The sequence below is a fragment of the Thermothelomyces thermophilus genome, chromosome 7 (genome assembly GCF_000226095.1).
Source record: "Thermothelomyces thermophilus ATCC 42464 chromosome 7, complete sequence".
NCBI lineage: Eukaryota > Fungi > Ascomycota > Sordariomycetes > Sordariales > Chaetomiaceae > Thermothelomyces > Thermothelomyces thermophilus.
In genome coordinates, this window is record NC_016478.1 from 3,791,811 (window position 1) to 3,815,593 (window position 23,783).

The 23,783-nt window shown below is 53.9% G+C and overlaps 7 protein-coding genes across 7 annotated transcripts; 3 read left to right on the forward strand and 4 right to left on the reverse strand.

The window, feature by feature from the left end:
• Positions 1-4,097: 4,097 nt before the first annotated feature.
• Positions 4,098-4,706, reverse strand: MYCTH_2071996 (uncharacterized protein; the record flags this gene model as incomplete). Its single annotated transcript, XM_003667301.1, has 1 exon — positions 4,098-4,706. A coding segment is annotated over one exon (609 nt), but the record flags the coding sequence as incomplete, so codon positions are not given.
• Positions 4,707-5,945: 1,239 nt separating this feature from the next.
• On the reverse strand, positions 5,946-9,307 carry MYCTH_2313107 (uncharacterized protein). Its single transcript, XM_003667302.1, has 4 exons — positions 7,134-9,307; positions 6,832-7,072; positions 6,702-6,761; positions 5,946-6,637 (listed from the first exon to the last, which is right to left on the reverse strand). The coding sequence occupies exons 1-4, from the start codon at positions 9,066-9,068 to the stop codon at positions 6,156-6,158; spliced, it is 2,718 nt and encodes a 905-aa protein (XP_003667350.1). The 5' UTR covers positions 9,069-9,307; the 3' UTR covers positions 5,946-6,155.
• Positions 9,308-12,358: 3,051 nt separating this feature from the next.
• On the forward strand, positions 12,359-13,485 carry MYCTH_2313110 (uncharacterized protein). Its single transcript, XM_003667303.1, has 2 exons — positions 12,359-13,345; positions 13,409-13,485. Exon 1 carries the CDS (start codon positions 12,453-12,455, stop codon positions 13,293-13,295), a length of 843 nt encoding a protein of 280 aa, XP_003667351.1. The 5' UTR covers positions 12,359-12,452; the 3' UTR covers positions 13,296-13,345; positions 13,409-13,485.
• MYCTH_2313111 (uncharacterized protein) lies at positions 13,455-14,588 on the reverse strand. Its single transcript, XM_003667304.1, has one exon. The coding sequence runs from the start codon at positions 14,348-14,350 to the stop codon at positions 13,613-13,615; it is 738 nt and encodes a 245-aa protein (XP_003667352.1). The 5' UTR covers positions 14,351-14,588; the 3' UTR covers positions 13,455-13,612.
• Positions 14,589-15,931: 1,343 nt separating this feature from the next.
• MYCTH_2313112 (uncharacterized protein) lies at positions 15,932-17,168 on the forward strand. The gene is made up of 2 exons (XM_003667305.1): positions 15,932-16,060; positions 16,126-17,168. The coding sequence occupies exon 2, from the start codon at positions 16,273-16,275 to the stop codon at positions 16,831-16,833; it is 561 nt and encodes a 186-aa protein (XP_003667353.1). The 5' UTR covers positions 15,932-16,060; positions 16,126-16,272; the 3' UTR covers positions 16,834-17,168.
• Positions 17,169-17,635: 467 nt separating this feature from the next.
• MYCTH_84377 (peptidase) lies at positions 17,636-19,467 on the reverse strand (the record flags this gene model as incomplete). Its single annotated transcript, XM_003667306.1, has 3 exons — positions 17,636-18,295; positions 18,381-18,576; positions 18,650-19,467. The coding sequence occupies 3 exons, from the start codon at positions 19,465-19,467 to the stop codon at positions 17,774-17,776; spliced, it is 1,536 nt and encodes a 511-aa protein (XP_003667354.1). The 3' UTR covers positions 17,636-17,773.
• Positions 19,468-21,326: 1,859 nt separating this feature from the next.
• Positions 21,327-22,951, forward strand: MYCTH_2313117 (uncharacterized protein). Its single transcript, XM_003667307.1, has 4 exons — positions 21,327-21,595; positions 21,703-21,822; positions 22,041-22,474; positions 22,580-22,951. Exons 1-4 carry the CDS (start codon positions 21,374-21,376, stop codon positions 22,776-22,778), a joined length of 975 nt encoding a protein of 324 aa, XP_003667355.1. The 5' UTR covers positions 21,327-21,373; the 3' UTR covers positions 22,779-22,951.
• Positions 22,952-23,783: the final 832 nt, after the last annotated feature.

The following is a 23,783-nucleotide window of genomic DNA, read 5'->3' on the forward strand; positions in this document are numbered from 1 at the left end:
ATCTTCTTATATTTATAAGAACTATAGGTATAATAATAGTAGTAAGAGCTAGCACTAGAATAATTGTAACATTTACTAAAAGAACGTCCTATTAAAGCTAACTATATATATATTATATAGGGCACCTTATAAAGCTCGCTAGCTATAATATTACTATATTTAGTTAGCTTAAACGATCTTAACACGACTAGCAAAGCACTAGAAAACTATAAAACTAGTATAAAATCAATCAAATAGAAATAATAGGAACACTTATAATTTAGAAGCTTTAGTATACTTATACTTTTAAGGCATTATAAGAGCAAGAGTTAACCTACTAGTAGTTATAGTATTTAGGATAGGCACACCTAACAAGTTATCCGTTAATTTAAGCATAAGAGGCGTCATCCTATTATTATTATAATTAAAACTAGTAATACTATCGCTACTATAGTTACAAAGGCTATATTTAATCTATAGCTTTAAAGGAATCGCTCTACTATACTTGACTCTTTTAGACTTCCAAATACAGAAAGCAGGCCCCTAAAGGAGCTATCGAGGTAAGAGCGACAAAAGATATAACACTAAGAATAGTATTACTATAAAGCGTAGTTAAACAACTACCACGTATAACTAGGGGGTGTGTCAGAAGCTGTAGAGCTTCTAAGAGTATTAGCCATATACGTGCTATAGCGTATAAGGCGTCGTTGCCAACGTATTGGCTAGTTCCTTTGTCTATAAATATTAGTCGTTTTGTCTTCTTTGTAGATAGTTTAATAAGGCACTGTCTCCTTCGTATAGCTACCCACTGGAAACTGCTTTTAACGCTCCCGGAAGCTCATCACTGCGTTCGGCAGATATGTATGTGCGACCTGCTGATAAAGTACGTTATTAAACTATCAGTAATTAGACGCTTCTCCACATACGGTGGGCCATGCGGTCAGTTGATTCATACAGTCGTGCTCCTTCAGCAGTCCTTAGAAGGCCTCTGGCTTGCCTCGGCCTCATAATTGATGTACCAATCAGGAAAGGGATATATCTTTTACCTATATAGTCGCAGTCTGTCAAAGTAGCCAAACCCACCTAGAAGCAATTACGAAGTAGATACCGTAATTAGATATCAACATCATACAGAAAAGCAAGCCCAACCAGATAGGAGGACAAAAAAAAAAAAAACCTTCTGCACCCCCACGAAAGAACAGCCTGGCGTTCACTCAGTCCAGATCAGTACTCCTGTACCCAGCCCGCCCTTCCCGGCCGCCCTGACCGCACAAACAAAACACGGGCCTCCCGCCCGTCTGATGACCGCGTTGCGGCCCCGCTCAGAACACCACGCCCTCGCCAGCACCTCGGCGCCCTTCCCCGTGGCATTGATCACCATCACCGGCGCCTCGCCGTCATTCTCGTCGAGATCGGCCTCGGGCGTATGCTCCTTCAGCCGCTCGATGGACCAGATGTTCCGGTAGTATTTCAGCTCGCGCATGTGGACCTCGTGGGAGGTGCCCTTTGGCCCGGGGTGGCAGGCAGGCGGGGTAACGAAGACCGGGTTGGTGTAGAGCTTGTAGGTGATGGGGTCGGGCGTGTTATCGTCGCGGCGGAAGACGATGCTGGCACGGTATTCTGTCTCGTTTTCGATGTCTAACATTTCCGACTCGTTATCCGCGGAAGCGGTGGCGGCCTTCTGAGCGATGTCGGTGCGGAGCGGCAGCTTGGTGAGTTTGATGGACTCGATGGAGCAGGTGCTTATGTCGCGCACGGGCGGCTCCGGGATGATCCATTTGGACGAGTCCTTCATGTCGGCGAGATAGGGGTTGATTTCCTCGTCGGGCCGGATGCGTGTGGCCGACCAGCGGTCGGGGGGCCCGCCGAGGTTGACCACGCCGTCCTCCGAGTCGGCCGGATGCTCGATGGGGGAGACGCGACGGGTTTTGATGCGGATGTGGCGGGGTTTGGCGGGTAAGGGGGGTTCGAACTGGACGGGCGGGCAGGGTCCGATCCAACCGCAGAGGGAGATGACACCGGGCAGACAGCCCAGCACGCGGCCCAGCACTGTCCTGACCCGCCAGTACGAGCGGGTGGGCAGCGACAGGCCGCACTCGTAGTAATGGGCGATGCCGACCTCGTCCCGGATGCTCGGAGTGCAGAGGATCAGGGCCGTCATGATCTTGAAGGCGAACCATTTCCCCGGGAGGGTGAGGCCACAGAGCCAGTCATGCAGGTGGATGTTGATGGTGCCGCCGCCGCGGATGGTGCTGTACGCGTCCTCGGCATAGTCGCGAACCTCGTTGATGAAGGGCCACTTGATGCGCTCGGCGAAGTGGAGAAGACCCTCGACCTGCTGCTCGTGCACGAGCGAGTGCAGCTCCGGCGTCTTGCCCATAATCTCCCAGTCTTCGTCGAGAAAGGCGGACCGCAGGTTGTGCGCCTTCTCCTCGTCGGGTTCCGTGTTGATGGCCTCGACGGCTTCCTTGATTCTCGCCTCGGCATCAGCCAGCCCCTTGCGCATGGCCGGGCTTGCGTCCTTGCCGGCAACCCGCAGTGCCTTCTCGTATGCCCTCTTTGCCCGCTTTCCTTGCCCCTGCTTAAGGATGGCCATGCCCATGCGGGACCACGCCTTGGCGTATTTGGGGTCCAGCTGGGTCGCGACGTAGGCGTCCTCCTCGGCCGCTTCGAACTCGTTTATCCCGATGAGCGCTGCCGACCGGTTGCATCGGTACACGGCGTTACCGAGATCGATCTTGATGGCCTCGGTGTACAGATCGACAGCCTTTTGGTATTCACCGCGCTTCATTGCGTCATTGCCTTTCTCCTTGAAGTCTTCAGCTTTGGCTTTCTCCTCGGCCGTCTCGGGCCTTTTCAAGCCCTCCGTCGGGATCTTTTGGTCGGTGAGGATGATCTCGACGTGTTTGAGCCATAGGTCGGATACGATAAGGTTGGCAAGGATTCGCTCGGTAAATCCCGAGTGAGAGCGGCCGCGGTCGAGGTGCTCCAGCCTCACCGCCAGCTCCCAGCTCAGGATGATCTGCCGGAGGAAGTTCCAAATGCCGATGCAATCGTCGTTCGCGGGGCCAGCCCATTGCAGGCCAACGCTGGATTCCGTCAGAAAGTTGGCAAAGATGTCGCTGCGGTTCAAGACGCTGTAGAGATCGCCGATCCATCGTTCCGGGTCTTTGGCGTATTTCTGGTCGTAGTAGACGATGCCGAGAGTGCCAACAAACTCCTTGAGATTCAACTCCTCCTGGGTTGGGTACCATCCAAACTTGCCCGATTTTTTTTGGATCTCATTTAGCCGGCGTAGCAGTTTGGACGCGCGGAGAACCGGGAGCTTCGAGTGGTTGATCATGATAGTCTGGTTCCTTGGTTTTGTCTCCTCAAAGTCCCAGCACTCGATGCCAAACCCTTCAACCGTGACAGTTCCGGGATTGACATTCTCCAGCTTGGCGTGGCTCTCAGGATCAAGCAGTACGTAGTCCTCCGAGTCGGGTGACTCGTACTCGGACCGACGGGGCTTCTTCATATACTTTTTCCTCTTGTACATTTCTGGAATCGTTATCAATCAGCAATCATGGTCATGCCAATGGGGTCGTATAAGGTAAGTTACCGAAAGCCGCGTGCGACACGCCCACAAATCCCCTTTCCCTCTCCATCCACGAGGGCGGCCAATCCTTATCCTCCTTTTCGCCGTCCCAGTAGACATGAGCCGAGACGCGGGCCAGACTAGAAAATGGGCCGATGATGCTCGTGGTCAGCGCACCAGAGTTTTTCTTCCCGACGAACAACTCTAGGTCGTTCAGTCGCTTCTCCAGCTCGGTCATTTCAGGTTCTGTCTCCCGGTCACCCTCCTGATCATGCCGCTTGATCTCCTCGTCTGCTTCCTCGCGTGCGTTTGCGACGTTCTCGACCGTGTCTTCGCTGTCCGCGTCGCTCCGGGCCCTCGATACGGACAGCAGCTCGGTCCTGGCCGACAGTGACACACCCAATTCGTCGAGACGCATGCTCGCGCACTCGGAGAGCGCCCCATGCTCGCCTGCCGTCGCCTCTTGCAGGAGGGCCAACTCACGCACCTCCACCGCGGCGTCGATGTCGCTCCTCATGGCCTCGGCCGCCCGCGCTTGGGCATCGGGGAAGAGGCTCTCGAGACTGTCGTTGAAGGCGCGCAGTTCGGCGACGAGGACCGTGAACTTTCTGCGGTCGCGCACCGCCCACACCGTCCTGCGCGCGAGCGGCGTGTCGCGCTGCCGTTCCCGCGCGACCCTGCGCATGTTTTCGTAGGCACGCTTGAAGACGCCATGGAGGATGCGCTGTGTCTGCGACGGCGGAATGCCCGTCTCCTCGGATTCCAGGACGGTCGCGGCACCGGGACCGCTGGCGGGTTGCAGTCCGTATCGCTCCTGCAGGCGGCTCGTGTCTTCGAATGCCTGCTGAATGCAGCCGAGCACACGGATCACGGCGACCCGTATCTCCTCGCGGTTGAGTCGTGGATCCGGCTTCGGATTCGACACTTGGTTCGATGCGTGGGGCTCGTTCGAGTCTCGTGAGACTATCAAGCTCTTCAACCCAACCGCGTCGCCCCAGCAGATCAACCGGACACGCTCAACCTCGAACTTTACGTTGAGAATCTCGTAGTCCATGCCAAACTGCCGCGAGGAATCGACCAGGTCATAAACAGCGACGGCCGTCTGCCACATGGCAGCGACGCCGACGACGAGTCCCGCAACATCCGTCATGACGCTGAGGTAGTGAGCTTCCTTCAGTGAGCTTGATGTCTCATCCTCTGTGCTTTCTGCCGTCGATCTCCCAAGGCATCATTTATCGATACTTGAAGTAATCAATATTTAAATATGTCCTCAACAGTCAGCGCTGGCAAGGCTCGGCCGAATATTCTTAGATGGCGGCTGGCAGCCTGCATGATGTGCCTAATGCAGCGCGATAGACTGCGCCGCACAAGATAGACTGCGCCGCTCACAGCCACGTCTAGGGGACGAGCTAATACCGTTCTGTGTGTTTTGGAGGGTGGAAAGTTGAAGCGAGCAGTTTTCCAGCAAGCCGGGGTACGTAATTGACGCGGCCAAGCAAACAGTTGACAAGAACGTGCCTTCCCCCGCATGCACATCATCATCTCGACTGCAACACAAACCTCAGGCAGTCAGCCTAACGAGCCCCAGGTATTTCGTAGAATCGTGAAGATCGCGGGAACAAACATGGTATCTAATCGTACCTTCCTCCTGTTTTTTCTCTCTCGATCTGCTCTCTCCTTGACCGAACACGTTCTCTCTTCACGTTATTCACTTTAGCCCACTTCTCCCATGTTATAGGTCACTATGAGCGTAATCGAAAGAGGACACTAATTACATCGCTGTCGCGCTCTTCTATTTCTCCTGCCTTCGAGTCCAGCTCAAACGTAGGACCTCTCAAGTGTACCCACGCTTCCCAAAGTGGTTAAACACGCCCCATCAGCCCTTCATGATCGAAGGTAACATGCTCCGGCTTCGGGGTAGCAATCACATCAATAATTATTCACCGCCCTTCTACCTTCTTTAAGCAGAAGAATCTCAGCCCCATGTCTTCCCAAACCTAGAATTTGGAGGGAACGGGATGGTACATCGGTGTTTCTTATGCTGTTATGTCACTAGATTACAGACGGAGCCATCTTTTGTGTTTTGGCTCAAGATGGTTGATGAGCAGAACGTCATAAACAACCTAACGTCACAGTCTAATATACCTATATTGTAGTAGAGATACACTCAAACAAAGGTCAAGAAGTTGTGACAACTGGAACTGGAAAAACAAAACTGTATCCCGTGGCCCACTGGGCATAGCGAGAGCTCCCGCCCTAATTAGTCTATTATCAGCAGCAGTTCTACAAAAACCACTTAAGTATGTGCTGTTCGGTTGTCTGTGTTATTCGAACCATGTCCTCCCCATAAGCCGAACCTCTCCTTCAGCCTCAGCTCTTCTGGCGAGAAATTCTTGAATTCTGGTTGGAAGCATATGTGGATAAAGCGGCAGCCCTCTCCGAGCTCTTTCGCAACTGTGGCAGAATACATCCATGACCGCGGAACGGCATCCATACCAGCGTAGTATACTTTATCACGAATTTGTGCACTCTCAAACGGGCTTGCTTTAAAACATGTTAGAATGTTACAAGAGGTCCCAGCAGCTTGTGAGCAAAAGGTTCATACACGCTGCCTATTGTGTTCGCCGCCATTGTTCCTCTTCTGCGAGTTCGCGGCCGTGCCGAAAGAGAACAGAGACAATGACTCACCCGAACCTCCAAACGAAGAACCACCTGAGCCAAAGATTCCTCTGCCAGCAGTGCCACTCCCAGTTGTCCCGGTGGTATTCCTATCCTGCGCCCTATTGGTGGTGCCACTGAACAACGGAGACGTACGCGCAGGCCCTGCGGCAGTGGTGCTGTTGCCAACTATGGGTTGGCTATGTGAAGAGGAGGTATGTCCAGGCGGGGCACCGAACACAGGGGGTGTTGAGCTACCTTCTTGAATTTGGTTGGTGAACGTTTGGGGAAACGACGTCGGCGGAGGCTGCGGCGTTGGATTCCGAAGAGAGATACTAGCCAGTTGCTGGCTGGGGGAAGTTGATGCCAGAGGCGATAGGGAATTTCCACCTCGGGTGGGTGTCGGTGATGGCGTGACTCTTCCTGTAGTCATTGATCAATTAGTTGGCGCTTATTGGACGAAGTCTAACCATGTGGATGGACCAACTTGAAGGTGCTTGTCCGGGTGCAGTACCAGAAGAAGGACGCGCCGAAGCGGAAAGTCGCCCTGGCAGAAGACTCAAGTCAGGATCTGCTATGCCTAAACAACCGGGATATAGCAGTCATCATCGACTAACCTGGCAATTCTCTTCTTTCGTGCTTTTGGCATTTGCGAAGTCCTTCTCTCAGAATTTTGACCTCGTCTTCGAGTCTCCGTCTCTGGATTTGAACTTCCTCGGATTCCGAAGCGAGCTCCTCTACGGTGTTGGCCGACATTTCATCCACTTTCATCGGAGTCAGGATTGTCGGGATGTCACGGACAAGACAGCTCTCGGCTGCTAGGTTGATAACGTTGTCGACGAATGTTCGGAGCGACATCTTTGAAGAGTCAGAACACCTTGGTCTAGCTACTTCCGTCCTGAATCAGTCTTGAACCCACCTCGTAGTATGCGGTCATCAAGTTGATCACGTTTTCGGTGCCGAACTCATCCACTTCAGGATCTTTCAAGTCGCGAAACGTCTGGAGAATTCTGTCTTCACTTAGACGCCCACTCTGATTGTACTCATGGTACTCCGAAAGCCGCCGCGTGATGCGAATGGTGAGCCGGTCATCCGTCCTCTTACGCATTTTTGACAAGAATTCCGCCTCGAGCGGAGGCCCATAGCCATTGGTGTAGGGAATTAGAAGTTCGCGCAGTTTGCCACTGAGCTCCTCCTCCTTCCTCTCAAAGAATGGGTTCACGTAACGGTTGATGATTGTTTCTTGTGTCTTCTCATCTGCCCCGATGACGTGAACAAAGGCCCGGTCCACAAACTCTTGAGTGACTCTCAAAACATGCTTGAGGTACTTCCAGGCAATGTCTTGCCAAGGCTCCGCTTGATCTCTGAAAAGTTGTAGGGCGAGATCCACATTGGCTTCTCCGGGAAATTCCCTGCCATGGTTGAAGCATGCCAGAGACTGCAGCTCTGCTTTGAGTGTCGACTCGTCTTTCGTCTCGGGATCTGGTATGCCATATTCCTCGATGAGATCCCGTAGGTACTCGGGAGACTCATCCGAATCGTCATTGGCATCAATTTTGTCCTCCCACCGAATCTTGTACCGTCCGCCTTTAGTTGTCATGATCGCATGGAAAGCGCGGTTACTGTTTCGTATCACTGCGCGCAGCTTTGTCTCGCTCTGACCAATGCCCCCGAAGAATTTGCGATTGTTGCTGTATCGTCCCTCGATTGCATCATGCGCTAACCGCTGGTACTCGTGGGCAACGCTGAGAAGATATGACCGCTGCTCCTCGGTGCTAGATCTTGCCTTGCCGAGCCGGTCCAACTCTTCCTGACGTGTTCTCAAATTGGTCCTGATGTCTCGAATGAGGCCGGGCAGGCTCGCCCTGATGTGGTCAAGAAGAACCTTGCTGAGTCTCTTCCGCAAGCTTTCGACGCCTCTGTTCGCAGGGCTGATGGAGCTCCAGGGCCCAGTTGCAAAAAATCGCTCCTCGACCGCGTCTCGATCCTCAGCTCCTGAGGCTCGCTCCTGTTCGGAACTATTTCGTAGCACATACCATCCGAGGGCAAGGTTGTGCATGTTTTCGCGCCCCTTGGCAAGGTCAAGGTACTTTCGCTCGTTGGCCGATCCGGAACCGGCCAGATCTGGCTTGGTGATGACTCCGATTGTCCGCTTCCTCTCCGGGTCGTACTTCTTGGCTTCTTGCAGAACCTTCTGGTTCGCCAGCTGATTGTTTGTGGCCACGACGGCTAGAATGATGCTCTTATCTTGGCTCATGTAGCTCTCAATGAGTTGGTCGACAATCTGCTTGCCTTCCAAGTCCTGGTCCGTCGTCTCGCTGTGGAAGATTCCGGGGAGGTCGACGAGGGTGAGGGGATATACGTCGGGTTTGGCAATCTCGACGCGCAGGATATCCCTGGAGAACTTCTTGGCCCCATCCTCGCGAATGCCCATCAGCTCCTTCGCATCCCTGATGATGTCCGGAAGTGTATCTTCGTCGAAGGTGGACCTCTGAAATGTTTGGCGTGCACTACCGCCGTGCGCCGTGGATGCTGCATGGTCTGCGAATTGGATGCTAACGTTGACAGCTACCTCGTTCGCACGCCGGAGAATAAGCTCGGTGGCGAAGCGGGTGCACAAGTCGCCGTCGACGGGAAATCGAACGCGGGAAATGGCCTCGAGAACGGAGCTCTTGCCCGACGACTGGTCGCCGACGACAATGATTTGGGGCAGGTCGACGAGATCACCAACATGGATCTCCCTGAGACTGTCAATAGTGTCAAGCAGAGCTCTTGAATCGGCACTGTTTAGCTGGGCCAAGAAGTCGCCGTCGAGAACGACTTCCGGCGTTGAGGAATCTGAAGCCGGTTCCATTGTTGTTCAGTTAATTAGGGATGCCGTCTCAAGAAAGAGGATTTGATGAATTGATCCAAACAAACTGGTGATCGCCGGAGTCAAGTTGCTACAGCTCGGTGGCTGCAAATCAGTACAGCTCAGAAGGGCTGCAACAATACGACACCACAGCGGTATTCGCGCCGTAGGCGGCACTCCTGGACCAACTGGTAGGGGTCTGCAGAAGTGGTGATAAAATGCGTTGATTGTTCCAAGTGCCGGAGGCACTTGGAAATGCTGTCTAAATACATGTCAGCCCTGGCTCGTCATCCCTGTTGGTGGGCCAGAGCTGACCCACTGGCAGTCATATCCTGTAACACAAGTCGTCAATTTGAAGGCAAGTCTTTAATACTGTAATGTCTATTATATATAGACTACAGAACGGAAAAAAAGTTTACTGTTAGTAGGATGATATATATTTTACGGGAAAGCAGGGGTCTACACTAATTAATTGTTAACGTTTTACAGCCAAGAAGGCTGTTAACAGATAACTTTCTAACATACGAAAACTGTTAAGAATTTTCATTAGTCCAAATTTTTAGCGTGTTCTAACCTACATTACTAATTTTTACAGCCTCTAATCTGTACTCCGTATTTTCTCTCTTTCTCTGTAAAACTCTTTTACGTCCGTAAAATGCCTCGCCCTCGCGTAGTTCGCCATCCAGGTGGTTCGTAAGACCCCTTTTGCTCTTGCTATTACCAAGCGATTTGTGGTGGTTGTGGTGGTTGTGGAATTGATCGATTGATTGGGTTAGTTAGTTGGTTGGTTAGTTGTGTGGAAATGGAAAAGTGGGCTGGCTGCAGTGTGTATGGGGAAAAATACGCAGGGCCAGAGGGTTGTGGCCGCGAAGCGGCCTGCACGAATCCCTCGTATATAGTTATATACAGATTACTCCGTATATACATACCTTTCTCCTACTATAAGTAAGATGGTCGAAGCATCCCCGTCGAATTCCTTTCCGGCACCGCAATGCTACATGGTACTCTACAGCACCTGCCTAGGGTGATTATGCACGCACAAACTTCTATCACCAACATGCGTTTCGGGTGAGCCACGGCGCTTAGCTGCCTGCGGACTGCAGAACGCGGTCGGTGACCGTATGTGGCAAGTTGGGTGCGAAACTGGTTGCGTTCCGTTTTGTTCTGCTAAATTGGGGATGAACTCCAGAAAACACACGAGATCAGGTGCCCAAAATGGTGGGAAAGTCAGGTATACCCTCCCCCCCACCCCTTCCCCAACCCCCAACCGAACAATCCGCCCTACCATGTACTGCCAGTGTCCAGCCAACCACCTGTATGCATTCCTTGTTGTTAGAGCACGTGGTTGGGGCTAGGTAACCTCCTGACTACTACTTCCGCCTCGGAAGTATAATTACACATAATTGCCGCCCCATTATCGAGGCCATTAAAAATAACAATGCAGGCCAGCTAAATTCTGCGGTAAGTTTAAAAGGCCACGCGTCAAATGATTGCATGAAGTGAGGTAAAGGTAGTTAGACCGCATTGCTTCGAATGGAGAGAGAAGAGCCAAGCGAAAATGCCGAGAGATTGGGAAAGCGGTGCCTTGTTTAACTACCTCCTCCGTTCGTAGCAAACCGGCAATGTTGATCTTCATCCCGTCGGCATAACTAGCGGGGTCCAAGGAATTGAGCGTCCTCGAGCTGTTTGCGGAGAGCTGCGCTGCTCGGCTGTGAAAGTCTCTAATTAACCATTTCACAATCTGCCTCGCGGCTTCTCGCTACGTGAACCGCCGGATGAAATTTCGCTTTGTAATGCCAGTCTTTGTTAAGCGGCTGTGATGGGCGACGTGCTGGTATGGTAACTTTATTAGGTGCTGAGGCCTACCAACCCTGACGAGAGCCGGGGACGATAACGAGCCCGAGGGGTCCATTCTGTGTCTTGTAATGCAGCTGTGCCGGGGAGCCAGAACTGGATGGCAGGGTGATAAAAATCGGTTCCTAAGTAGGTACCTTGCCTAAACTACGGAAACAACTGCTTTCTCTAAGGCGCGAGATGGTAGATGGCGTTGCCCTAGATACGATGATAGCAATTCGCAACTGCTCGAGGGACCATTCTCTCTAGGGGTTTCTCTTGTTAAAACGTTGGTTCTTCTTGCGTCCCCAGCCAGCCCCCCGCCCCCCCCCCCCTCTTCCTTTCTCATCTTCCCGAGGATGTGATTAGGTACAGGTGGTGTTGATCTTGGGGGGTGCTAGTTCGTCATGCTTCCATTTGACTGGCTCTCTCTTGGTCTTAGTTCCCGGTCTCAGCACTTCGACGAGTGCTCAGGGAGCTCGGGCATCGCGGATTATTTATTGCCGAACGCATTTGCGAGCTCGAATAAGCGTGTGGGAGGCGTTGAGAGTAGTGGCAAGGAAGGAACAGAAAGAGTGCCTTGTTGAACTATCTACAAAGGAGAAAAATAAGTGGTATAAATAGACAAAGGAGATGATCCGTACGCTAATGAGCATGTAGAGTGGCGTACATCGCTCGTAACTAATTCCCCAGAAGCTTGGACGCTTCTAACAATTATCATTATAGGGCGAAATGGTAATCAGGCCGTCATGGTGCGAGCTGGTCAAACCTGCTGTTCCACCTCAGCACCGAATTTGGGAAGTGCTCATATCCTCATCCGTGGCTTGCACATCAACGCTCTTGAAATTCACAGGGCCTCCACGACCGCGACTTTTAGCTGGAACGACGACTGACCTCATGCGAGTTCCACGCGGCGTAACGGAATCGATATGTTCTGCGAGCTTATAAGTCAATAGAAAACAAGGAAAAAATCAAGGAACTAGCAGTTTCTGATTCATGTGACAGCACAGAAGTTCGAGGAGGGGGTTAGTAACTAATAATAATACCTGGTAGGCGCCGCGGAGGGTTTGGAGTAATTAAGCGAAGGAAGGTTGTGAAGAGGAATCCATCGCGTTCCTGGAAGAAGGAGGTAATGGAATTGCAGGTTAGGGTGGGGGAGGGGGATTGCAGAGTGAGGATGGCTCGGAAAATCCAACAAGCGGGGGAGGTGATGCCAAAAATTTCTGGTGGCGGCACAGCATGGCTCTTGCTTCCCTCGCGTTCGGTCAACGGATTCTGGAGAGCATCCTTAGACTTATCCCTAATGACACAAGAAAATTTAGCAACAGCGTCGGCAGTAACAGCAGGACTAGGATTTTCCTCCTGAGCGGTCGTTAACTACCTTAATTGCATTGACGAATATTTGATATAATTAATACCTCATCTGGGGAAACACCAACCAAGCTTAATTAATACCAATCCTTGCCTCCTATTTTTGTTCTCTTTGTCTTTCTTCTTTTCTCCTTGTTTTCTAGAAAATAATCCCAGAATAAACAAGGACGACACACAAAGATCATGTCCCCGGCAGTCTTCCAGATCGTCTCGGACCTGCACCTCGAGACGCAGGCGTCATACGAGTACAACTTCAAGCAGACGGCGCCGAACCTGGCCCTGCTGGGGGACATTGGTCAGGTGGCAGATGACGGGTTGTTCACCTTTCTCGAGAAACAGCTGCGCCGGTACTGGAACGTCTTCTTCCTCCTGGGCAACCACGAGCCGATATCGGGCAGCTGGCCGGCGGCGCGGCGGCGGGTGCACGCGTTCGCCGAGCGCATGGAACGCCTCCGGGAGCGCTCCACCATCGGCCGCTTCGTCTTCCTCGACCGGACGCGCCACGACCTCGACGGCGGGCTGACGGTGCTCGGGTGCACCCTCTTCTCGCGCGTGCTGCCGGACCAGGCCGCCGCGGTGGCCGGCCGCCTCGTCGACTTCCGCAAGATCACCGGCTGGACCGTCGAGGACCACGTCGACGCCCACCTGGCGGACCTGTGCTGGCTCAACGAGCAGGTCGAGGCCATCGCGCGGGCCGAGCCCGGCCGCAAGATCGTCGTCTTCACCCACCACAGCCCGACGGCCGACGAGCGCGCGACGGACCCGCGCCACCGCGACAGCCCCGTCGCCTCGGGCTTCGCCACCGACCTCGGCCGCGAGCCCTGCTGGACCAGCCCGGCCGTGGTCCTGTGGGCCTTCGGCCACACCCACTTCTGCTGCGACTTTGTCGACGAGCACGGCAAGCGGGTCGTTGCCAACCAGCGCGGGTACGCCCTCGCGCGCGAGAGCGCCTTCGACGCCGCCAAGACCTTCGTGGTCGGCAGGGCCGAGGCGGCCTCGGGTGCGTCGAGCATGCTGCTCTTCTGATAACTATAACTGAATCGTTGCCAAGAAGACGAGGGTTAAATTATCTTGCGGTAATTATTCTTCGCTCGATAATTACAGATGTAGTCAGTGGCTGACAATGATCAATCGTGGAGCAATTGTGCGTCTTTCGCAGCGAAGAATGGGCCCTGATAAAGATCTATATTTTCATTCCTGAAATAAATAGTTTCCTCCTTTCCAAGAAAAAAAAAATCGCTAGAGGAATGTGCAGATCATGTTGTCTTACAAAAAGAGATGGCAATACAATGATGGCAATATAATAAGTAATTAACTTAAATTATACTTCACCCCGGGAGCAGTCATTCCGCAGCTTTGATTCTCTGTAAATAAAGCTGCTGGCACTGGAATTCTCCTAGGTTCTCTGTGTTGATTCCTTGAAGCCGGTCAGCGTGAAAGAGGCGGTACTCCGGTGGGAGCTGCTCTTGAAAGCCTGGCTCCTTGACCGCGTCGATGTACAGGTAGATGTAGCCGATGTAGACGGCGATGCGCAAGCGCAGGTCCGATTCTTGCTCCTCCAGGCTCAGCCATTTCGCAATCAGCGCTGTGAGGAGCTGTGGGAGGGTCGGGAACCAGTCGGTCATATCCTGGGCGGTGGCGGGAAGCTCGTGGAACCACTCGCGGGCGGCGAGCAGAATGACACCGGTATCCGGGATGGACTCGTCGTGCTTATTATCTGCTGTTATTGCCCGGGGCGGAAAGTACAGATTCTCGAATTGGCGGATGTTACGAAGAGCGAAGCTCAGCTGCCCTCGCCTGTATCCCGCGCCGATCAAGACCTGGGCCGCCGCGTCCACGTCCGGGACGAGTAGGAACAGATCAAAAACCAAGGTAGGAACACCGTGGCGCGAAAGCGCGTCCTCCAGCCAGACAGCAGCAGGTATCCCGGCCTTGTAGAGGAGCTCGCAAGCTGCGTAACGAGGGGGCAACACGGCCTCCGAGCCATCCCCGTTTCCATCCAGCGAGGGCTGTCTCTCTCCATCCGGAGGCGTCGCCTCTGGGCGCTCTCCGCCCTTCCGGCGCGAGGAGCGGTTCCCCATGATGATGATGACTATAACGGGAACGGCCGAGCTTCAAACGAAGTAATAATGGATGTCGTCGTGCGTCAGCCAAGGGACCTGAGAAGTGAGAAGAAATGACGGGGAGGCGCCGTCCAAGTGTGTTCTGGAGCATGCAGACACGAGCTTAATAAAAGGGATCATTGCTTGCCTTCCTCTTGTTGGGTTTCTAAATATGGACTCGACAGGCCGGTTGGAGACGTGAGCAGGTCCCCCGGTCAGTGGCGATCATACACTAGTAATCTGGTGTACTGTGTAGTTAGTGGACCGGGCCCCACTATTTAGGGTTCCCGGCCGCACCAGGGTTCAGCCACCCACATCTTCCCTGCAGGGTGGCCCTGGTCAGCCTCTTCCTTCTTCCTCCTCCTCCTCCATAGACCTCCATCCCACATCGGGGAATGGAAGGTCCCCACCTGAGCTTGGCGATGGGAACCGTGCAGGATTCATTCGTCGTTCTACCAGTCGCATGGTGCGCGTGGCACGGGTGGCACACTGCAGTATTAACCCTTTGGCCCAGATCTAAGCTACCTTACCTTACCCAGGCTAATAATGACTACTCCGTATTGGTCGCGGTTGAGTCGGGTAGCGAGTTTCAGCCTGCAAGCTGAATGAAGCTCAACCGAGGAGATAAGCACTGACGACGAAAGGACCACGGAACAAGTTGCACATATATTAATTTATGTAAGGTACCCTATTTAGGTTGATCGGGCTCATGGTGATGGAGAACTACTATGATAAGGTACCTCATGTAATTACCTTGGTTCCGCACCCTCCTTCGTCGACTGTGGGGACCACATTTCTCCTTCGCTTATTCCTTTCCAATTCCGAAACACCCAAAGCCTTCATCAGGGTAATAATTAATTAATCAAGGGACCTTCTCCATGACGGATCCCCCTGATCATCGGCCCGGCCTGCCCAAGACCTCTCATCCATGATAATGCGGCTCAGCTTTCGAAAGTAGGTAGGTAGAACCGGAGTCCGCCTGGCCCTCTAAGAAAAATCCTCCCCTGTAGACTTTCCGATCCTGAACAGATAAGATCGCGGCACACGGGGCCAGAAAAGCCATGGTATGTACATTCCTGTTAGCTTAGTGGGATTCCTTCATTGACCCGTGCTCAGGATTCCCAGTACGCTGGCTCGAGAACAGAATCCTCCTATAACGCACCCTGGTCACCCGAAGACATTCATGATGCACCAACTGAATCACAAACTTGGATCCATCTCTCTCGTGTAATTAGTCCATTCAGAGGCCCATAGGATGAGGCGGCCGCCAGGGCACAGGATGGGTAGGTAATACGCCGCCCGCCGTCTCAGTCTTAGTCGTGTGGCCATCAAGAACGACCGTCCGCAGCCGCAACAGGCGTGATAGAACCGGCTGAGACGACCTTGTCCCCGTCGTCAGCATCCTGTCGTCTGGGGCTCTGTTTCAGCATCACCACCAACTAGAGGAACAGGTGGGCGTCGAACACGGTGGCGTCACTGACGTCTTCAGACAACGGGAGGGCAGCTTTTGTATAAATGACTGTCTGCTCGACCAGCTTCTGCGACTTCACTCGACCATCATCTTCATCGCCTCTCATCCTTTCCAGCGCAGAGTTCCAACTCCCAATCAGCCTTCATCACCTAATTACAGCTTCGGCAACGTCTATTTCTTCTGCGTCCAGAGTACCCACAGTCTATTACTACCTGACGGTGCGCATGCCTTTCCCGTTGCTTTCGATCGTGGCTATCTGTCCCTAGGCTGCTAACCGGACCAGAACATGGCTCCCTGTGTTTGCTGTCTTCCAAGAAGACCTTGTCGCGATCATGCTCAGCAAATCGAGCTCCATGCCCGTCCCACCCAGGCAAGCAATCGGAACCAACCCACCAGGGCGCCTGTTCCTGCTAGGCAACAGCAGCCCGCAATGCCAAGGATAAGCCACAAGAAGTTTGATCACTACGAAATAGCGGCTGTGACCCGGTTGATAGATTTTGTTGTCAACTATAAAAACGGAATTCGATACGCCTTTATTGGTGGTATCGCTATGCACATGCTGGGTTCCAATCGCGCCACGGCAGACATCGACATCATGGTGCCTAATGGTCAGGCCGCCACGGTTGCTGAGCAACTGAACCAATACAACCCAAGGGCCTTCCGCATCGAAAAAAAACCAAGAGGAGGGTATAGGGTCGCCTACATCGGGGAGGAGGGTGAGCAGAACGCTCACAACGTGGACATCCTGGAGCCCTGCCAGATCGAGGGCATCGGCGACATCTTGAAGGACGACAGTCGATTGCAGAGAATCGAGAAGGACTACTCAGCCACGATTTTCATCCCGGAGGTGCTCTTGGAACTGAAACGCATATCGTGGAGAGGGCGTGGGAAAGACGAGAAAAAACTCAACGATAAGCAGGACATGGAGTTCCTTCAAGCTTGCATCGCGAAGAAGGAGCAGGAGAAGGGGAAGAATGCGGGTCGCCGTTGATCAGGTAGCTACGTCCCGACGGCTGGTTCATCTGCGAACACAAGGAGCGGAGCGCAATTACTCATGGGCGGCTCCGTCGTCGGGGACGAGGAGGAGGCAGTCGTAGCAGGCCTGCGAGCAACGATAACGTCCGACTTTCCTGTTGAGAGTCGGCTCGCGTGGAGGATCAGAAGGGGAAGGGAGGGAAGCTGGAGCAAGAACAGCACTGGTCGCCGGATCGACCTGGTCGTCACAAGTTGACAGACAGACACTCGTTTGTGCATTTATCGGATCATCAGCAATCAGATAGCAATCGAGTTCGCGGAACGCTAGCCGTTTCGCCTTTGACCATGTCATCGAGCGTCGTGGACATTCGTGACAAGCGGTCTCAAGCCGCAAACCGATCAGCTTAGGGACGGGCCTAATAGGTGACTGACTTCTTGTTCAAGGAACCAAAGAAAGGTAATCAATTAATCAACTGGGGTAGATTGTCGACCGAGAAAGATACTATACCAGAGACGGGTATTTAATAATTAATGACTACAGCCGTAACCGACCAGGGCGATTATCTATCACGTTACCCTCAGGCGTCACCTCAGTCACACCTGGTTAAATAATTAGGTACCTAGTCAGTTGGGGCTAATTAAGGTACCTATTATCTTTTTAGCGTCTTTCCCCTACCCCCCCCCCCCCCACTGGGGGTGGCCCCTTTCACCCCCAATAATTATTTTCTACAGTGAAAGATAACTAACACATCTAAAACATTGAAATGATTACCCCATCATACATATTATCACCAAGGCGCAACCGGATTCAAGGGAGACACGTTTTGACTTGAATTTCATTCGTCACCATCATATTCATGCAGTTATTAATACTCGAGCATAAAAACCGCCCTTTCGAAATTATAACAACCCTCTCGATAAAGCGGATCGATTAGAAATCCAAAAAAAGAAGTCAGTTAGATGCTCGCGCCGCCGCCGCAGGGCCCCGAGTGGAGGTGGGCGTGGCCGTGGGAGCCGGCGCTGCGCTTGAGCATGCGGGCGCGGTGGGCGTCCCAGCGCCTCTTCTTGCCGTCGACGCGGGGCAGGCCGTCGAAGCTGAGGGCGTAGGTGGCGACCGAGTCGGCGATGGCCTTGGTGTTGAGCAGGAAGGCGTCGAGGGCGAGGTTGTCGACGGTGTCGCCGGCCTGGTGGTAGTTGACGTCGTAGGCGACGCCGGCCCGGCCGCCGAACAGCTCCGCCTCCCTCTCCGTCTTGAGCACCTCGGCGCCCGTGAACAGGCCGCCCGACGGGATGCCGTTCTCGATGAAGGCCGCGTAGTCGGACCGGCCCGAGAACTCGGTCGGCACCGAGGGCGTGTGCTTGCGCTTGAAGAAGTTCTCGAAGTTGCGCTCGATCACGTCGGAGCCGGCCGGGCCCGTCAGGTTGAAGGCGTTGCCGTCGCCGTCGTAGATGCCGTAGATGTAGTTGGGGCTGGCAATCTGTGAGCAGGCGGTGTTAATAGTTAAGGTATTGATTAATTAATATAATTATAGTTTGTCTGCCCGTCCGTCTTTGACTTCTTACCATGTCGAAGTTGAGGTAGGCGCGGATCTTGGACAGTTCGGCCGCCGAGCTGTTGATTGACTTGATGTAGGCGTACGAGCCGAGCAGGCCGTACTCCTCCGCGCTCCAGAAGGCGAACCGGACTGCGTTCTTGACACGGAACTTGGTCAGGGCCTTGGCAACGGTGAGCATGCCGATGGTGCCGGAGCCGTCATCACTGCGGTTGTTATTTAGTAAATCCATTCGCACGAACTAGACGAAAAGGAGAGAAAAAAAGGGAAACCACTGACTTGATGCCCGGGCCGGCAGGGACCGAGTCGGTGTGGCCGCCGAGGACGAGCACGTTGCTGTGGTCGCCCTCCTTGGTCTCGGCAATGACGTTGTAGGTGACGCGCTCCTCGACGAGGGCGTCGATCTGGAGGGTGGCGGTGACGGGGCCCCCGGCGAGCTTGGCCAGCAGGGCCTCGCCGGCCTCGAGGGTGATGCCCAGGACCGGGGCGTAGTCCAGGAAGGGCTGGCCCAGGGTGCCCGAGAGCTTGCCCTCGGCGTTGTTGTAGATGATGGCGGCGACGGCGCCGGCGGCCTTGGCGTTGACCGACTTCTGGCTGAAGGTGCAGGTGCCGCGCTTGATCAAGGCGATGTTGCCGGCCACCTCGGCCGGGTAGTCGGCGGCGTCGCAGCCCACGTTGGCCACGACGACGACCGGCTTGTCGGTCGCCGAGCCGCTCGGGGTGTAGGTCAGCGTCTCGGCCTCAATGTCCTCGCCGTCGACGGTGAGCGAGCCGGTGCCGGACGAGAAGATCTCCTTGAAGGGCTGCTTGGTCACATTGTAGTAGTCGAGGGCCTTGAGCGTGTAGTAGAGGAAGTCGACGGTGGCATTGTGGCCGCTGCTGCCGAAGGCGCGGTGGCCCCCGTGGGCCGTAGCAATGTCCTGGAGCTCCTGGGAGCCAGCGAGCAGGTCCTCCTTCTTGATCAGGGACTGCAGCTTCTCCGACGACACCAGGGGCCGCTGCGAGTCACAGCCGAGTCCTGACGAGCCGCCGTGGCCGCCGGCAGTGGCCAACGCCGGGAGGGCGAAGGCGAGGAGAGAAGCGGCGGGGGTCCTCATCCTGAATCCGCGACGACAAGAGGGTTTTACCGGCTTTCGGGGAATCGAGGGTTGGGTTTGAGGGCAAGAAGTGGAGCAGGGACCTGGCGAAGAGAGGGAGGAGAGGGGAGAAGATGGGAGAAAGGGGGAGGGTAATATATAATTAATCTGTATTTATCTATCATACGCTGTCAACAATAACGTTTGTCATGTTCCCGAGGTGTCCGTCCGCTCTCCCCTTTTTTTTTCTTCTTTGTGCTGACTCCGACCCCGGTTCAGCCCACCCCTTCGTCCCGGACTCACGGCTGATCCATGATGATGGATAACAGACCATTGGCCGCCCGGGCTATCGCGCAGATTGGCGTTGGTGCAGACGGGTAAAACGGCCGGTTGCGCAATTTCAGGCTTCTGTGCCCGCCTTCTGGAAACGAATTGATCACGGGCGCGCACGCCACTCGGCAGCAAACAATGGCGTCTGGGCAAGCGTCCCGTTGCGGCAGCTGCTGCCGTGCTCGGCTGAGCAACTGCCCTGTCCAGTTGTGGCCAGCGGTCGCCGAGCCCGGGCGAGTCCCGCCGCTAAGTCCAGACCGGCAGGTCCCTACCGGTGCTTCTGCTTACTTGCAGTGCGCCGTGTTCATAGCCTGTGGGGTTGGCATGGGGTCCAACAGCACAACCGCGGCTTGGCCCTGCCGGAACCTCAAAGCTAAAGTGCCCAATTGCCCAATCGCATGCGAGCACCTCCCTCCTCGGTATCGGTGTGCCGGGGCTAAGATAACTCAAAATCTCAAAGATCCAATTCGTGGAATGGCGCAACTCCAAGGAAATGATGCCACTGCTGCCCGCATGCGACCAACCACCGCCTGCTTGACTCGGGACAGTTCCGCCTGGTCGCACACACTCGCACCATTGCATACAGAGTTGTACTCATCAGGTCAGGCAATTTTTTAAAAACATTTAACGTCCATATCGCTTCTCTGCGCGATGAGCAATGGTGCGGGCGGCATGTCCGAGAGGTAGGAGATCATAAGATCGAGTTAGTTTGATTAATAGTTGTTTTGAGCGGGTAAAGCTCACAGACTATCTCTCGCGCTGGTAGCCCTCCTCACCTTCAAGGGTTGTATCTGAAGATAGGTCTGTACTGCAGATCTCTGTGCATGTGCGAGTTCCTGCATGGGCTGCAGATCGGTTTGCTGCCTCCGGGTCGCTGTTCACAGTGGTGGCCGTCTCCCACGTTGTTCTCTGTGCCCTCTGTTCAGGAAGGCTGAAGAGGCGGTATTCTGGTAACGGCCATAACGTGCCTCAATACCACCTTAGTGTAAATATAGTACTAATAGTTGCCACTGTAAACCCGTTCATGGTAGACCTTCATAATGCACCCATTGATGGGGAGCCGGAGTATTCTGACTCTGGCAGACAGTACATACAAACTTAGCAGCGCTATGGCGTGGAATACCTTACGATTCAGATGGCCGGAGCCTGTCACTTGCAGTGCTTTACATCAAGGCTTGTTACCGAACGTCAGGCAATCCGGTCGCGGCTACCTGATTCTGAACTTGCAACGGAACCTTCGGATCCTGTGTTGGCAGTTCGAACCAGGAAAGATCAAAAGAGCACCCATAATTAATTAGGGTACAACTGTGCAAGAAGCTAAATGTAGGGGCCTTCGGGGCTTGGAATTTTGGACTTCTTTCTACGTAAGGTATAACTCTTTTCTCTCTTCTCGATCTACTTCATCCATCTGGGCCAATCATTTTCATTTCTGGTTTCGTGCTCCTCTGTGCTTTCTTAAGGTGTCAGCCCAGGTGAGCCATGGGATATGAACCGCACAGGTGACGTCACTCTTCTGCCCCATTTCCTCCTCGTCTCCGTTAGGGGTGAATGTGGCAGATGCATCTCCCCTTTCTCAAGCCCAGAATCAAGCTCCAAAATGGCAACAACGTCTCCGCTCGACGAGCACGCCCAAAAAGGCGAATACGTAATCAGGAAGTCCGGTCGCCCCTTTACCAAGGACTTCCGCATTCACTTTGAGCGTGCTCACGACGGCGTGCCCGTATCGCCCTTCCATGACATTCCGCTGTACCATGACAGGGAGAAGGGGATACTAAACATGGTCATTGAAATCCCGAGGTGGAGCAATGCCAAGTTCGAGGTAATTGAATCAGATAACCTACCTTAACATGCGTTGCAATGACTGCAATGCGCTGCACCACGCCAACGCCTGACATGTCATGGTTGCTGAACTCTCGCCCATCCCAGATATCTCGCGAAAAGAGCCTCAACCCCATCGTACAGGACACCCTCGACCACGCACCGCGTTTTGTCAAGAACTTCTTTCCTTATAGGGGCTACATTTGGAACTACGGCGCCCTCCCGCAGGTCCGTCCTCACCCCCATTTGGCCCTTTAAACTCGCCGCACCACCACCACCAGCTCCCGAAAAAGGAAGGAAGAAGAACCCTCCTTTTCCCGAGAGAAACGGAATAGAAAACACATAGTAAAATGAAGATGTGAGGAGGGTTAGCGGAGAAGAGGACAGTGAAGAAGGACCCTTACCAACCAGACAGTTTCCCCTTCGCTCCGCCGACATTGAAACAGACCTGGGAAGACCCGGACCACAAGGACCCGGAAACGGGCGCCCCGGGAGATAACGACCCGCTCGACGCATGCGAGATTGGCCGGGCAGTAGCTCCAGGGCCGGGCACCGTCCGGCGGGTCCGGCCCCTCGGCGTGCTGGGCCTGCTCGACGCCGGGGAGACGGACTGGAAGGTACTGGTGGTGGATGTCGACGACCCGGTGCTGGGTGCCCGGCTGCGCGACTTGCCCGACGTCGAGCGCCTCCTGCCGGGACTGCTCGACGCCACCCGCGACTGGTTCCGCTTCTACATGGTCCCCGACGGCCGGCCTCCTAACGAGTTCGCCTTTGGTGGCCAATGGAAGGGGCGCAGGTTTGCCGAGAAGATCATTGCAGATTGCGAGGACGCTTGGAAGAGGCTGGTAAAGGGCAAGACCAAGCGCGAGGATATCTCACTGTGGGTAAACCTCGAATCCCACCCACCTTTTCCCTCCCTCCTCATGTGGATGGAACAAGCGGGGAGCGCAAGGAAGATGAGCTGACCAGCGATCGCATTTCGCAGAGACAACACCACGCTGGACGGGACACCGGGCAAGCTGGATCCGGACGAGGTGCGCTTGCCCCCCGACGAGGACCTTCCTCCAGCACCGATCGAGCAGGATTTGGACGAGTGGTTCTATATTGACCGGAAGACTGCGGAGGACGGCGAGGGCTCTTTGAGTGGGAATAACATGACGATTGTGTTGGAGATGCAAGAATGACACTTGAGATGTGTTGGGAATCATATGCCACGAGTTTAGGAACGTTGAGACATTTCTTGCTCCAGTCCCTTGGTCGCGTCTACCCAACATTGTAAACTTGTGACTCCAACGGACCCCAGAGACTTTACGAATTTCACTTTTGAACAAGCCGAAACGGGGCATCGAAGTTTGCGCAGATTTGTCCTTAGTGCGGGCCAATCTTGTCGCGCCCCTCTTCGAGCCCACCGGGGGAACGCGTCTATAAGTACTAGTAATACGTGTACTGTACAATAATAATACATCGAGAATAACTCACTCACCCCTTATTAAACCTTGGTCCCATCCCATCTCAGGAGAACACCGTGCAACGCTTTTCTCACACCCTCCCAGCTCTCTCCTCCGTCTCTTGATCCTCACGAGAAATCAAGAATTCAACACGGGAGAAAAACAAAACAAAACTACACATTAAGTCGAGAAAGCGGTGTTCTGGCCGCCGAATTTGGCTAGCGCGTGTCGCCGTTTTCGACGGCCTCGACAGTGAGGGGCGCGGCGGGCACAGGGTCCCCATGAAGTACCCTGTACCTGCCGCCCGGCCTGCACTCCCGACACTTAGTTATTTATGTTGCCTGATATGCTTGGGCCTTGTGTTCTGAGTCACTGCGGGGGGGCAGCCACAAAGCTGCCAGGGCAGATCGATGAGAGGAAACTGTTGACGCCAATAGATTGATGTGCCCCCCTCCCTGAGAACCGGAGCTGCAGTGCTCAATGCATTCGTGACAACGTCCAAGCCTGTTGCCTCCGCTGTGTCTGCGAGCATAAATACTCCAATCCTTTCAGCTCTCTCTGTCTAGGAATCCACTCTCTACGTCTCACGAAATCACAAGGTTCTGATACTGTTTCGCCATCGCCTCGGCCTTATTCCTGACACGTCGGTCACAGTATAGTATAGATGTAACATCATTATTGATGAGTTTAGCAAATACTCACCTCACACTAGAACAAGATGCTACAAGGATCCAAGAGTAT

What these genes read in the sequence shown, in the direction of transcription:
- MYCTH_2313110 (XM_003667303.1), top strand. Translation starts at nt 12,453, where the DNA reads ATGTCCCCGGCAGTCTTCCAGATCGTCTCGGACCTGCACCTCGAGACG.
- MYCTH_2313107 (XM_003667302.1), bottom strand. Translation starts at nt 9,068, where the DNA reads ATGGAACCGGCTTCAGATTCCTCAACGCCGGAAGTCGTTCTCGACGGC. An exon ending in TGATGACCGCATACTACGAG is followed by an intron (nt 7,073 to 7,133) that starts GTGGGTTCAAGA and finishes GACTCTTCAAAG; the next exon opens with ATGTCGCTCCGAACATTCGT. An exon ending in ACCCGGACAAGCACCTTCAA is followed by an intron (nt 6,638 to 6,701) that starts GTTGGTCCATCC and finishes CAATGACTACAG; the next exon opens with GAAGAGTCACGCCATCACCG.
- MYCTH_2313117 (XM_003667307.1), top strand. Translation starts at nt 21,374, where the DNA reads ATGGCAACAACGTCTCCGCTCGACGAGCACGCCCAAAAAGGCGAATAC. An exon ending in GGAGCAATGCCAAGTTCGAG is followed by an intron (nt 21,596 to 21,702) that starts GTAATTGAATCA and finishes CGCCCATCCCAG; the next exon opens with ATATCTCGCGAAAAGAGCCT. An exon ending in ACTACGGCGCCCTCCCGCAG is followed by an intron (nt 21,823 to 22,040) that starts GTCCGTCCTCAC and finishes ACATTGAAACAG; the next exon opens with ACCTGGGAAGACCCGGACCA.
- MYCTH_2313112 (XM_003667305.1), top strand. Translation starts at nt 16,273, where the DNA reads ATGCCAAGGATAAGCCACAAGAAGTTTGATCACTACGAAATAGCGGCT.
- MYCTH_2313111 (XM_003667304.1), bottom strand. Translation starts at nt 14,350, where the DNA reads ATGGGGAACCGCTCCTCGCGCCGGAAGGGCGGAGAGCGCCCAGAGGCG.